This window comes from Limanda limanda, chromosome 8 (genome assembly GCF_963576545.1).
Source record: "Limanda limanda chromosome 8, fLimLim1.1, whole genome shotgun sequence".
NCBI classification, from domain to species: domain Eukaryota; kingdom Metazoa; phylum Chordata; class Actinopteri; order Pleuronectiformes; family Pleuronectidae; genus Limanda; species Limanda limanda.
The window spans coordinates 6,499,066-6,514,175 of record NC_083643.1 but is presented as its reverse complement, the minus strand read 5'-3'; the positions used below and the strand labels follow the sequence as shown (position 1 = coordinate 6,514,175).

At 42.5% G+C, this 15,110-nt stretch overlaps 1 protein-coding gene across 1 annotated transcript in view; it reads right to left on the bottom strand.

Moving 5' to 3' along the window:
- Window positions 1–8,216: 8,216 nt before the first annotated feature.
- Window positions 8,217–15,110, bottom strand: part of cdh13 (cadherin 13, H-cadherin (heart)) — a 291,804-nt gene continuing 284,910 nt past the window's right edge. Inside the window, exons 13-14 of the mRNA XM_061076474.1 lie at window positions 10,944–11,177; window positions 8,217–8,485 (exon numbers count right to left, since the gene is read on the bottom strand). Coding sequence (XP_060932457.1) covers window positions 8,217–8,485; window positions 10,944–11,177 — 503 coding nt within the window. The remainder of the gene's footprint in view (window positions 8,486–10,943; window positions 11,178–15,110) is intronic.

The window sequence follows — 15,110 nt, the reverse complement described above, 5'->3', positions numbered from 1 at the left end:
CTTCGCTCTCTCTCTCTCTTTGGCTGTTGTGGTTCCTCTCGGAAAATAGTCACGTAATCTTACCGATATTAAATCTTAGACTTTTATTTTGTGCCATGAAGTTCCCGAAATAAACAATAAAAGTAAAAAGCTTATGTGTAAATATAAAGTATGGATATGACATTTTATCACACCCAACATAATGCTTTCACATCCGTCTACTGGTTGGAAAAGGTCCCATACACAGTATTCTCAAGCTGAAGTTTGTGTTTACATCCACATGTGAATATAAACAACCATTTAATTTCTCTCTGATATTCCACCACTGCATGAAAAGCACAAGAAAATCAACCTATTTCCATTTCACAGCACCAGACACGAAGGAATATATCAAACTTCCTTTCAGCGTGTATACCAGTGACCTGACAGACATTCACCGATGCCAACGTATCTTTTTGTCGCTACTTATCGTAAGTCTCTGTGGGTAAAAGGCTTCAGCTTAATGCGTACAATTTGGATTTAACAAGCTGCAGGAGGCGAGTCAGACGGGACACTGGAAGGAACAGTAACTGTTTCCCTGCCGCTCTAATTGCTGAGAGGGGCGGGGGGGGAAATGATTAGCTCAGGTGTGTCATGGCTGCGAGACGAAAACCCGCCGGCGTTGTGGCATGAAGAGGAAGCGTGGGAGAAGAAGATGGAGACTGTCAGGTCGACCCAGACAACACAGAGAGGTAATAACTGAACCAGACAAATGATGATGAAGAGCCAGAGCGTTTTAAAACTTCTCAAGTAACTCAGCAACCAGAGTACAGAATATACATTAATGTACTCACACTGTAATAAGATATACTCAAAGGCTCAAACTACTGTTGCTCCCCAAAATGTCATTGTCACCTCACAGCAAGAATGTTCAAGGTTTGAATCCCAGTTTGGCCAGGGGTCTGTCATTAAGTTTGTCTCTATAGGTTGGATAGCAACCTGTCCCTCACCCACTGTCAGCTGGGATCGTCTCCAGCCTTCCCTGCAGGATCGGTGGTATAGATGACGGAGGGAAATGTTGCTAATATGTTCTGGTCCTGTTTGTTTTGATGGTAAAACTACTAATGTGTCTAGGCTACATTTTAAACATGTACATTTTGATTTTGCGCATGTAAAATGTAGTTTTGAAGCAAGTTGCAGTCAACAGATTCTCATGTGGGATTCAAAACGCCTTTGGATGGAAAAATTTGTATTTTATCTAAAACAACATGAGCGTATTTGGTTGTAAACAGATACAACAGTTTCTCTTGTGTCGTATTTCCTCCAAACAGCTGATTGTGACTTGTCTGCTCCCCCCCGAGGATTGAGGGACGTTTAGTAATGAGCTGCAATTGAACCAGTCTTGAAAGCTTAATGATAAGAACTATAACATTTGTTGTCATAGAAACATTGAACTGAGCGAAATGAACAGAGGGGGGGAGGGAAAAGATTAATCGACTTTAACGGACGTTTCAAGAAGCACATTAATGGTGCCTCAGTATAAAAGTAAATTGTCTATTTTACATGTGTAAATTTGAAAGGTTTTCTCAAAGGCTTCAAACGGCCAGAGGTTGTAAATCAGATGCATCTGTTCACTCATGTTCCTTAATCCTTAAGGCATCAGATTGCTTTTTCCTTTGCAGTTATTTCTCTTGACATCTTCAAATCTGGGGCTGAGCAGTCCCCGAACATCCCAGTGCAACTGGTTAACAGATGTACCAACACGACTTATCCATAATATATGAGTAAGACATGAGTGCAGTCTGGTGCAGCAACTTTATATTCATAAACAATTCATGACGCCTTGAAGCTTCACTTGCTAATGATCAACAAATAATTCACATTTCACCAGAGCAAATATGAAACACTTCTGGCTCCTTAATGTGGCTGAATATACAGTTTTATGTATTAACACTGATGTTTAAATTGTTCAGTGCCAAAGGAATTCCCCGTTCATGAATCAGATGAAAAAATGTCTCTTTCCAGTGTCAGCGACTTTTCACATCTCAGTTCAAAGATCAAAAAATCCTTCACAGTTCTATCTGAGGCCACGAACATCCCACTCTACACCCAACGCATCACTCTGGCACCAGCTGGGAAAAAAACAGTCATTTTTACAAGAGTAAATAAGCCCCTAAACATGCCGTCGCTGTAGCCGAGAGGGGATTAGTGTAGAGCCGCGGAGGGAAGAGGAGAAGTATCTGTCAGAGCGTGGCGAGGGATCAGAGAGGAGGAAACGGTGCGGACTCAAACCCCCGGGAGGATGGAGGTAAATTAGTGGCATGTGGGCAGGGAGTTGTTTGTTGTGTTTGATGGTAAATGCTTTGTTTTGACTTCACCCCGCCCCCTCTTTTTCTCACACTCCCTCTCTCTCTCGATCTCTTCTTTACGCCTAGAACTACATTATTCCTCTTGCTGAAGTTACAGAGGGGAAAAGGGAGAGAGGAGCGAGTCTCTGCAATACATCACAACAAATCTGCAGCCGAAAGCCATAATCCTGCAGATTTTAGCATGAGGTTTGAGCTTGTGTGGACTTTTCTGAGTTATGTTGGATGAAGCAGGCCAAATGCAGGTAGCTTATATATATATAAATAAATATATATTCGAAGTAGAAATACCCGGACGAGCATCAGCACCACGATCACAGAGATTTTCTTTTATCCTTTTCACATCCTTCATGAGCCAAATTCACACACAGCCACTATAAGCCCAAACATGATTCCAGCAATGTCCAAATACACATTATTTACAACTTTTTTTACCTCCAGATACAAGTTTGAGGATTTGACTTTGAGCTGTTGCAAGGAGAGAGGCAGGCTCTGCACATCAGTTCACGTGTGCACTGATAGGTGGCAGTGTGGTCATCTGTGTTGGTTTGCCACCTGTGAGCTGTGGTGGCAGCTTGAGCCAAAGAATTCCTGTTTGTAGTTTCATCTAAATGCAGGAATCCCTCTTATGAGAAGCTGTCTTTTTTTGTTTGTACATCCGCAGGGAGCAGGTATCTACTGCATTCACCCAATTAGGACGTCTTATCCCAGGTGAAAAATGGTGGTTTCACATGGACATTTAACACCCGTGATCCAAGTGTGTATGCGTTTGCCTGTTAGTATGACTGTGTGTGGGTGTGTAGTGGATGTGTGTGTGTGTGTGTGTGTGAGAGGGGGTCTTTGGCACCCTGATCACAAAAGACAGGCTTAAAATGGAAGAGGAGTGAAAGTAGGCCCCTGTAAAGCCCTGGGATTTAGCTGCCAATCCTGCAACAGCAAACAAAAGTCTGGTAAGCATTAGAAGACACAGTATATATGTCGGCACTAGGGCACACACCGGCTCGCCCCCCCCTCTCTCTGCCGCACAGGGTTACATACATTATTTAAGGGTCTGAAACGCAGCCCCAGTGGAGTTCTACACGGCCGAGAGCGAGGACAGGAAGCAAGCGAGGATGTGGCTCCGCTCCCGCCTGTGTTGCTACGGAGAACGAGTCAGTGGGGAAAAGGTGTGAAGGTGCGATTCAGTCTGAGGCCAGTGACAGCAACAACATATCAAGAAGCAGGCGTCACGACCCACACATCATTTAAATTCTCCCGGCTTCTGAGAGATGCATGCAACAAGAGAAAAAATCTGTCAGCGGCCGGGGGGTGAAATCCAGTTTTCTTTCTTTCGTTCATCAGTTCTCTCCATTCAAGTATCATTTCATGGAGACTCATCGATTGATCTTCCTCTCGCCGTCTCGCATACGTTTGTGGGAAATGTACAAATGCGAATCACTTCAGTTGTTTTAAGGAATTTACGACTTTTCAGATGGAATATGCAAGTGAAGTACTTGTTGAGATTTTTTCTGTTTATAGAAATCTTTTCTCTCTTCAAAAGCCTCGCCTGGAATAAATCAACACACGCATACGCGGAAATATATTACCTCACAGTACACACACACAAACACACACACATAACACAAACAGACACACAATACACAAAATACCAACTGCTGCTGAGACTGTAGATCGTGTCCTCTGGAGGGTTTGGGGCTCACACAGAGGAGGCAAAGAACGACTACATGCATTTCTTGTTCTGGAGTTACACAACTCCCGACATGGAGAACAAACACGTGCATAATAGATCACAACAAATTAAGCTTGCTTAAGGTCAGGGTTTAAATATTGAAAGCATTAACGATTCCTTTCCTAAGTTAGTCCAATTCCAAACCAATCAACTGACAAGCAAGAGGTACTTTTTCTAAACATGCACCATCGTTGCCATGTTTGTTATCGTAAGAAAAACTTGACTTATTGCTGCCCTCTGGTGGATGTATTGCTCTAAAAACACCTACATTTTGTTGACTTGTGTACTTACTGTATATTCTCTAAAATCCAACAATGTTCAAACCCAGAGAAAGAACCCAGTTCTATTCAAGGCAACTCAAGATTTTGTTCACTTTTAACTTTGACACATCTGCTTTTACCCGACCAAAATACACTGCTAGCCAGTTAGCTTCTTTTCCCGGTAATGGATCATGATTATTCTTTGGCATTTGATGTATATCTCAAATAAAACGTTATCTCATTCGTGAACAGTTGTTCGATAGATTTTCCTCAGCAATTGTGGCTTCATGACATCATCAAACTAGCTCTTGTGTTATTGTTGTGATTGAGAGACCCCTTGTGGCCGAAGTTATATATATATATATATATATATATAGTACGTTTAACAACTACTGTATGCTAACCATGTAAAAGACACCATGTAAAAGACACAATCGAAACAGACAAAGCTCTTGAATCTCAATAACAAAACACATTGAACAGAATATAAATGTTCGAGGCCACCTGGCTCCTGCGACAGGTCGGAACTACTCATGAATTCTTAAGCAAATTGGTAAATGCTGCAACTTTTTAAAAATAGTTTCGGTTATGTAACTTAAAAATGAATCTGCTCGTGTGATTGGTTCAGGCATGAAGCTGATGATCACTCTCTCATGCTTCAAGTCAGTGTTGGCTGTTTCAGCTTTCAACAAATCAAATGCTTCAAACTTAACCATGTAAACAGTTAATTCATATTTAGTGGCCTGGAGTCTATGATGAGGTGGAAATGAATCAGGTGCATTGATGCTGCAAATTTGTTCACTTAGTTATGTTGAATGAAAATGTCTTCAGCATTACCCAGATAAATATTAGATGAGGTATATTAAGCTAAATATAGTATACACTGCTTTTATAGTATTTTCTAGGTGACAGATATGTGGACTAAGAGAGAAAGGAAGTAGGAGGAGGGAGAGGGAAGAGAGATACAGACTCAGGGAGCCAGAGAAATTAAGAAAACTGTGGCTGGCTCACTGTACGCCTGGAGCCCGGTGGGCGAAAGAAAAAAACCCAGAACAAAACAGGAGAGTTTAATCTCCACACCTTTATTCTCGTCTCCTTTCCCCCATCCTTTCCCTTCTGGCTCTTTCCATTTTTCTTCCCCTTCATCTCTCCCCTGGAAGGTCAGAGTTCAGCTCGGAGATAAGGGAATTGAAACAGGATCCTCTCTGTCAGACTATCTGACTATACACTGCAGTGATCAGTCCCCTCTATCTGTCCCCCAGCACAGGTCTGTGTGATGAGCTCGAGCAGGAGTCATCTCTCTGGGCACACACAGTGTGTGTGTGTGTGTGTGTGTGTGTGTGTGTGTGTCTGTGTGTGTCTGTGTGTGAAGATGTACTGCGACAGAATTGGTGAAACCTCTGCCGAGTTGTAATACTGTCTGAGATTCCCAACACAGACACGCAACCGCACAACGTGTACACACACACACGCACGCACACAGTCGTGTCTAAATGACTATAGAGGACATTATATTGATTTACATTGATTTACTGAAGACTCTACAAGTAGTAACCATAGTAACTACTTGCCTAACCCTTAACCTAACCTAAACCAACTCAATCTTTAAACCATGTATTTGTCTTTGTCCCCATCGGGAAGATAAGTCCCCACAATGTGACTGTTGAAACAGACTTAGGTCCCTAAAATACACGTAATACCTGGACCACACACACACACACACGTTTTTACTTATATCTTAGTGAGGACACTCAATAACATAATGCATTCCCTAGCCCCTTACCCTGACCTTCAGGTTCCAAACTAAATGCCGTAACCTAATTCTAACCCTGACTCCAAAACCACATATTAACCCTCAAACAGCCCGTTGAAAAGTGAGTCCCAGTTAAGAATGTCCTCACTTTCAAAAAATGTCCTCACAAGGGTCTATGCTTAGGATGGTCCTCACAAAGATATAAATACAGGAACACACACCCACACCAGTTTATTCCTCCCTGTCTCACTGTCACATGTGCTTCACTCTCACTGATTGGTTTATGGTTTATCTGGGGACCAGGTAACCTCAGACTCTGCAGCAGCTATTTGGTCAATGAAAGCCTCTGTGTATCTCTGCACTGTTTACAGTGGAGTAATGAATGCTACTGTCATTCAGCGGAAGGATATCAGCGGAGGAAACTCTACTCGTGTCATCTCGGCATGTCAGCCAATTAACATGCTTTCTACTACCGACGCTACGGCCGCTACCATGGCGACGGCAGCTAACAAAATCTGTCTAAAAGCGGAGAGTGTGAAAATCTGACTGACTGTTCCAGCTGGGAACTCTCAGGCTCACTGCCATAAAACTTTCCGAGAGATGGCTGCTCGCCCGCCAACGCTGACGCAGCATCAGCTAACACTCGTGATTAGTGTGTTGCAGCGAAGCCGCGACTAATGGTCTATCAGCGCCGGGGTGTGCCGCTCTCCGACTGCTGCTGGCCACGCGTTGTCAGTTTAATTTAATACTTCGTGTCCTGTGAATCACGAGTTTCATCAGAAGTTGCAGGTATAACTTCGTGCTCTGAGCGCGTAATGAGAGAACGCCACGATGAGTCCTTCAAGGCGCGGCTTAAAACAAACCTTCCAGTGCACAGCTGTGAGCGAGCGCCCCGAGAAGAGATACGCTTCAACAGATAGATTGATCCACACCCAGAGGAAGATCAATGGGTCATGCTAGATGCTGGGATTCGCAGATACGGAGGGAAAATGAGAAGATGACACGCGTAGATTCTGCTTGTAAGCAAACGGATTATGGGGAGAGTGCGGTTGATTGCTAAATGGAGAGAAAGCAAAAGAGCAAGAGCAAGTAGTGCGGGAAAGGAAAACCAGTGGCAGAGAAGGATGAGGGATGAGAGACGGGAAGAAGATATGCAAGTGGGAGTAATCTACGGGACAAGAGAGAGGCAGGAAAGAGACTTTATGATCAATAGAGAGAGACAAAGAAAGAGAGGAAGGAGCTGGAGAGAAACATGACTGAGACTTTTCAGATGACCTGTGGATATTTCACAGTCAAATACAAATTGAGAAAGAATGGACTACATTCGGGCCTGAAATAATTCTCCTTTTCAGTTGTTTCCTTTTCCTGTAATTTCTTCTCCCACCCTTTTCTTTCCTTTTCTTTCTCTACCAGTCCTCCTCCTCTTCTTCTTCTTCTTGTTCTTTAATTCGTTCACTCGCTCCTCCTACATCCTGCTGCACTCGCACATTAAACCTGACTTTAAAGAACTAACTCAGACAGGTGAACTGGATCTCAGAGGCTTAAACCTATTAATAACACCCTTCATTATTTTTGTGTTGAATTATTTATGTTGCTTTTAATGACTTATTAGAGATATTCAGAGTAAATTCATGTTTCACTTCCTGGTGAGAGCTGCAGGCCCGGTGGCAGAAAAATATGGAGATGTGAAATGCAACAGAAAAACTTGTAGGTGCCTGCAAAGGTGGCAACCAGTGTATCACACAGATATTTGTATATTCACTGCACTTTATCCTAAAAGCCTGTAGAATTTGGCTTTGGTCTCTTTATTCTCAAAAACCAGGATTTGAGACTTTTTAAGACCTTGTCAAGAACCATAATGAATGGAATTTGAGAAATATCAAAGTCCCACAAGTACTTACACTTCACCATATATGAACAAAATGTATAATCATAGAGAGTAACTCTCAATATGTCACGTTACCGCTCGAAACACAGGTAGAGACATCAATCAAGAACTTTCAACAGAGAACTACGCATGAAGTCAAAACCTTTCAAGATGAAAGCAGCAGAAGTAACATCACATGAACATTAAAATATTTCAGACCTAGCTGAATTTATTTAAGAGCTAGTATGTACAAGTTAAATGTATGTAAGACTTTAAAGAACATTCAGATTGATGAACTAGTATCCTGGGTCTGGTGGTGGTGATGGTACTTACAGAGTAGGGTGAGCAGGAGTGTGGCGAGCAGCCCCCCGAGGCTGTGGCGGTGGGAGTGGGCCGAGCTGCAGTGCATCTTGTTCTTCTTACAGACGCACACCTGCACTTTGATCTCTGTGCTGTTGGACAAAGGGGGGACCCCTGAGTCGGTGATGACCAGCGGAAGCTGGTAGTTGGCTTTCTTCAGATTTTGCAAAAGCATGATTTGGGAATGTGTGGCTGTCGGAGACAAACAGAAGGAGAAAAATAATGTTTTAACGGAGCGGATTGGTCACTCTGCGTGAAGTGTCCACTTATTCTGCTTTAACAGCCGCCTGTTTTGCAAAGCAGAACCAAATATGTGGAGACAAATGCTTTATGCCTCAAGTAACTGGGTGCAATGCCATTCCAAATTGGCACCTCTCAAGTTGCATCACATTGTTGCATTTTGTTGCATCACGTTTTAAAAAATTCCTTATGAGACTCAAGAGAAAAAGACTGGAGCCACTTCACGTTAAATTGTGCCACAATATGCAAAGCTGCACTTTCAGCCCGCCCGCCGGGGCTGTTACCTCCGGGTTACGTGACTCTCAGGTTTGCGCTCAATTACAGAATTCATATTTCACACTGTGCACCCAAAGCATTGTCACAAAGCAACTGTGAGACCCAGCAAGAAGCAAAGGCTCCACTTTGAATAAATCAGACCCATCTCACTGACTCATCAGTGGGTTTTAAAAAGGCAGGAAAAGCCATTTTCTCACAGCGGCCGTGAGAAAGTAGGTAAACACTGGGGATACTAATCACATTAATTACAGCTCTGTATTCAAACAGAACAGCAGCGTCATTAATGTCACTTGTATTTAACCAAAACGGTACGAGGACTGGATTCAGAAATGTGCTTTAACATAGCACCTTACATTACAGGTGAAATTCACACAGCGCTTCTTTACCTATCACTAAAAAAATCTCTTTCACACACTGGGGGTTCAGTTGCCCGAGGACACTATGGTACCCTCCCTCTATCTCCTGAGCTGCCACTTCAACTACTATCTCCTATCTAATGTCAAAATAGCTGCTTTGAGAAAAGGTCAGAGATGCAGTTTCCATTTAGAAATACTTATGTCTGGCGTTATGCATTTTTTAATCTTAGATGAGGCCATAAAGAGAAATGTAACTGTGACACATTAAAGAAAAGTACAGTGTTTAAGTGCAAACAGCTTCCGGGCTCACTGCTAGATTCCGGTTATTCCATCAGAGAGTTGAACACAATTGTTTCTCTGGATATTCCCTCATGTGGTGATTTGATGGTGGTTGACTGCAGTGTGTGAGGCTCCTGCTGTAGACGTTCATTTGCTTTCAGATCTGCTGACAGTCAGAGCCACAGAGCTGCAGAGCCAAAGTCATTATTTTGTTCAATCTTCCAGAAGTAAATGCCTGGTTCATTTTTTTTCCTCCATGAGCCATGTTAAACTGACGGGTAGTTGAGGTAAATGTGATGCCTGAGTGGGCCTGATCCTTTCCCAGGTGAATCATCGGTACAAAAGATGAGACAATCACTGGGCTTTGATAAAGAGTCAAAACCATAGAGGATAAAAACTACTCTCAAGATGAATTTGGGTAAAAAAAAACATCAAATCATTGAGATTAAACTTATTTCACGCTGCTGCTGATTGTAGTTGAAAGTTATACATTCATCACCCTGCAGCTTAAATGGATTCACTTTCAGATTCTGGATGAATTTTGGATGATTTGGATATTTGGACCATTTTTTGTATTATATATTTATCAAAATCGCTCTCTAACTCCAATATGTTGCGGCAACACCATTAATAATGTTTCTCGACTTAACTTAAATCACGTCCTCACTTTAAATCGTCAAAACATGAAGTTACATGTGAATGTTTTAGAATAACTCTGCGATGGAAAGTGGGATTTCTCTTTCAAACATATTACAACAAATTGTATCCTCTTGTATTCGAGGAACAACTTATTATTACTGAAACCACTTGTTGAACATGCGTCAATGTGAAAAACTGTTATTATTATAATGAGTTGTGCTCTTGAGCCGGAACCATCATCTCTCCTGCTTTTACACAAACAGCTGGTCCGGGCACAGCGGCAGTCCAGCTCAGTGGGAGCCGGCTCCTTCTCCTTCTCTGTCTCTTCCAGTGCTGGTGATTGAGGAGTGTCTGTACCTCCCTCTCCCGCTGTCAGTCACAGCTAATACCTCGAGGCAGGTTCTAGGTCTGCTCTGTCACTCAAACACACACAGACAGCGCTGTCGGTCATGAAACCCCCCCCCGAATCAATGTCTTGGCTGTCCGTCTGTTTCTCTGTCCTCCCTCCCTCCTTCATTTTACTCTTCATCCTCATCATGTGATAAGTATGAGTTACGGCGGCTCCGCTCTGTATTCATATTAACACAGGAAATAAAAACTGGATTCCGGTGAACTGATCCTTCTGGAGCAGAAATGTTCTTTTGTGCTTTGACAGCTTCCTCTCAACCCGCACCGATCGTCTTTTTTCATTTATTTTTATCCCTTCATTCCCTGGAGGGAGATGCACAAAAGCAATGAGGGAATAATAACAGGGCAGATAAAGGTAAATAAAACATGCCTGTTATTAAAACCCCACTAAAACAGTTCAGCCCAGCCCAGTTAAAGAGCTTTTAACTTGTTTTAAAGGATAAAATACTCACAGTTGACTCTCGTAACTTTCCATGTTTTATCCAGACCCGGTGCTTTCCCCAGCTCTATCTTAAAGGGGGCTCCGTTGGGGGGAAGGTCCAGGTCCCGTCCCCCAACTATGGCCACGTTCATATCGTGGGTGTCTTCACACACTTGTGCTTCCGATGGGACCACGTAGGGGGCGTTGTCATTGTAGTCTTCCAGGTAGATGATCAACGTGCCGGTACCTGTGGCTGGAGGATTTCCTAAAAACACACAAAAAAACATTGCACAAATATTACAACAGGTAAAAATGGAAAAGCTGATTCAACCTGGACGACCATTACTGTGTGAGCTGATACAAATGTCGCCATACTGCTCCAATGACCTCAGCAAGAGTCTGTGCAATACAGGCCCTCGACCAATCACAAGTGAGCCTCAGCTTTTCATCGTGTTTTTATTGCATCAAATAATTACTCGAAAACCAAACTTAGCACTTGAGCAAACATCACTCTGATAAGAACCACCACAAATGACAGAAAACATCTTCAGGCAAAATTAATTTGATTTGTATTGGGAGCCCTTTGGTCCATGTCCAATCAATTAACATGGAGCAGGCAGGTTTTATACTGCAGGCAGCCACCAGGGGACGATAAAGAAGCTTCACTTCTGCAGAGCTATTATGTCCATCCTTATATACAGTTATAAAGACTACACTATGAATAATAGAAAAAGGCTGCAGTAAAACATGGTTTTCTGGTTTGAATAATTTCCATCCTGCGATGTTGAAATGCTCCGAGGTGAAGACCCGACGCTTTCAAACCGAAAAGCTGATAAACTTCACCAGATCCCTCCTGCTCTTTTCTATCGATTTGTTCTAAATTAAACCAAACGAAAAAAAAAACCTTGTGTCATTTCAACGTCCTGAATGTGAATCACAGCGGCTCGTTGTGACTTGGCACGCGGCCGCCTGCGTGTTTGCATGAGATTACACCTCATTGAAGGATAATGGGTTAAAAAGCAGCTCGGCTCTCTCCTCTATTAGGCTGCTGCTCTCTGTTTCAGTGCGATTAGACGTTATTAACACACACACAAAAAAAACAGAAAGACCTCTACACAACATCCACAACAGCTCCGGAGGTCAGTCGGCAATTAACACCTAAAGACAAGATCTGTAATTGGAAAATGGGTGTCCACCTTTTCAAGAAGAGAATAAGCTAATATTGCAGTTCATGGCAGGGGAGCGGGGGAGGGAAGACAAGTCAAGATATACAGTATGTGTAATACATGTCAAGAGACACTGGAATGAAACCCAGTCAAGACTGAAATACATCCTTGAATGAAAGTTTGGCTCAGGACAAAACTTTTCTAAGACAAACCCAGAGGTCCAGGATGTGTTGAAGGTTAAATATGACTCACGACTTTGGGGAGATGAATATAATCCAGGTTCATAACAGGCAGGTTGGGCCACAGTCTTTTCATCTAATATTTTTCACAACTTTTTATGCTCCAGCTGACTTTTATGTACTGCACACACAGGATTGATGCATGTACGTTTCTCTGAAAGACGCTGTAACTGCAGGTCACAGGCAGAAAGTTGTGGATCCACATTGCCAGAAAACATAGGAACAAATACTGTTGTTGTACTGCAGTTTAGAGCTAGTTAGTGATAAGAAATTCTTGTCATAAATTCCCAACATATGGATGGTGAATGTTCCTTGTACATACATTCTTATTGATTGGTTGTGGTATTTGTGTTTGGACTTTGGTTTTGTGCTTTGGAATTTATGTCTGTTTGCATTTTGGATTTGTTACTTCCTGTTTTACTTTGAAGCTTCTTTTGATGTCTCTCGTGTGTTTCCTGGTTTTGTACTTTCCCTGCTCCTGTAATGCTCTGCACCTATCCTAAAGTTTCACACCTAAATTGAATTATCCCAGTATCCTTTAGGGTTGGAAGTCTCTTTGCTAATCCCTAAGGATTCCCTTACGCTTCACCTTTCTTAAATTAAATATTCCATCATGTATTCTATACTGTTGGTCTGCTTCTTGGCTCCTGCAAACCAGAAACACAACAGGTTCTCTAAAGGTGACTGACATTATATTGTAGCAATGCATTAACTCTTGCAATCGATAGGATCATAGAGCAGAGCACAAGTGCAAGTTCAGCATTATGCCTTTTCTTCAGATGTCTTGCAGTCTCCTCTCTGTGACTGTGCAGCAACTGCTTACCTTGAAAACAAATATCCGAGGCTCAATAATAGAAATGTCAAAAACACCTGAAAATACTGGAAGATGGAGAAATTACTCATATCCATGTGACTGTTTCCATCCACACACACACGTCTGAATCCCCTCCATCACCGCAACGAAGGCAAGTGTCCAAGCGGTAAATATGTATTTGTATAAATGATCGAGTAGACTGTATGTAAAATGTAGAGGAAACCATAAAGGCATGCGTAGGTGCTGATTATCTCGGAAAATGGCAGTAATCCAACTTCATATACACACACACACACACACACATACACACACACAGTCTTATCACTGCAGCCAAAACATGTTCACCTGACAATTCCCTGATGATGTCTGCAGAGAACTGTTGACTGTGTGCAGCAGATAACCACAGAGATCAGTTGGTTACTGAGGCTCAAAACATTCATTTCAATCCCGCCTGTAAAACCATCAGCAGATAGAGATGGGAAGAAATCAAATGTAATGGTGGCAAGTTTGGCATTTCTTCTTCTGCGTAACCATTTTGAAATGAAATGACTGCTGTCATGGAATTAAAAAAGAAAACTAGAAACAAAAGTGGGAAACAGTCGAGCTGTGACGATATCAGCTGCAAATCGAGAGCAGAGAGAAGCAACTTCAGCAAACGCAGGCAGAAAATATGTTCAAGAGCAAATCATCGACAGCGGCTCTTCAGGCGAGACGCTAGATAATCTAATATCACTCCAGACACGAGACAGAGGGAGCGAGGACGGGGTTCGGATCCATGGGAGAGAGAGAGAGAGAGGGAGAGAGAGGGAGGGAGAGAGAGAGAGAGGGAGAGAGGGGGCGCCTCGGTGCTTCAGCAGCTTTAAATGAAGCTGTTTGTCTTCCTAAACGAACACTCCCCCACCACTAATCACTCTGTTTGTCCGCTCCTCTCTTCTTCTCCTGCGCCTCCTTATCTCCGTTTGCATCGTGCCGGTGACATCATCAGCAGTGGAGCTTGTCTGTTGTCCTCTGCTTCACACCGCTTTGTCACCAAAGTTCAGATTTACACACACTGCAAGTTCCTGAATGGCTGTTTGCAGCTGCAGCGTGTTCACACACCTCTGCATGTAAGGTATTTACACAGAAGATGAAACTGTAGAGTAGAATGAAGGAGGGAAGGACATGGTTGGATTTGTTGTGATGCCCCAAAAAGATGATTTGCCACGTTGATGTAAAACAAGATTTAAACTTTAGGGGGTTGGACTGTGTGTTCTTCTGTCAAGACCAAAGCTACAGTTATACTTCCACCAATGCAAAAAGTTGAAAAACCAGTGGCAGAGGTTTTTCCATAGTTTTCTACGGAATGTCTCATCTTTACCGACAGTTTCTGTATCAATTCAAACAGGCCATTAGTGTTTCAATAGAAAAGTTTGCCCCATGTTTCAATGGAAGTTTGCATTTTGAATAAAACGTCACCCTATGAGATAATTTCAAGACTCCGAGAGGTCGATGATGTTGAAGATGATGTTGAAGGAAGAATTCTCCATGGACCCAGAACTTGCTTGTACAGTAAAAGTTTTATCACAAAGAAGTTCACAGATCTAGAAGTCCGGAGACCTCCACACGCCAATAATGGAAGCCTGACTTTGCAGGAGTCAAGCCCACATTATATAGAGAGGTTGCGACCCAAGGCAAAACAACGTCCCAAATCTCGTGGTTCAACAGGACATAACTGCATGTGTCTAAGCATATAATGTAAATGAAATAGTGTATTCATAAAGGCATGCCTCATCTCTAATGATGATGTCCCATGTTCTATACTCATCCATTAACAGGTCAGAGATCATTCCCTAGAGGAGAGAACTAACTAAAAATACAAGGAGGAATTACTGAGAATCTTAAGATGAGGGCTGCATGCTTAAACATGTGATTCTGGTTCATACCCAGGTTACAGGGATCTATTTAGCTGAATTTACCACAATAATGAATGGAAAAGATTC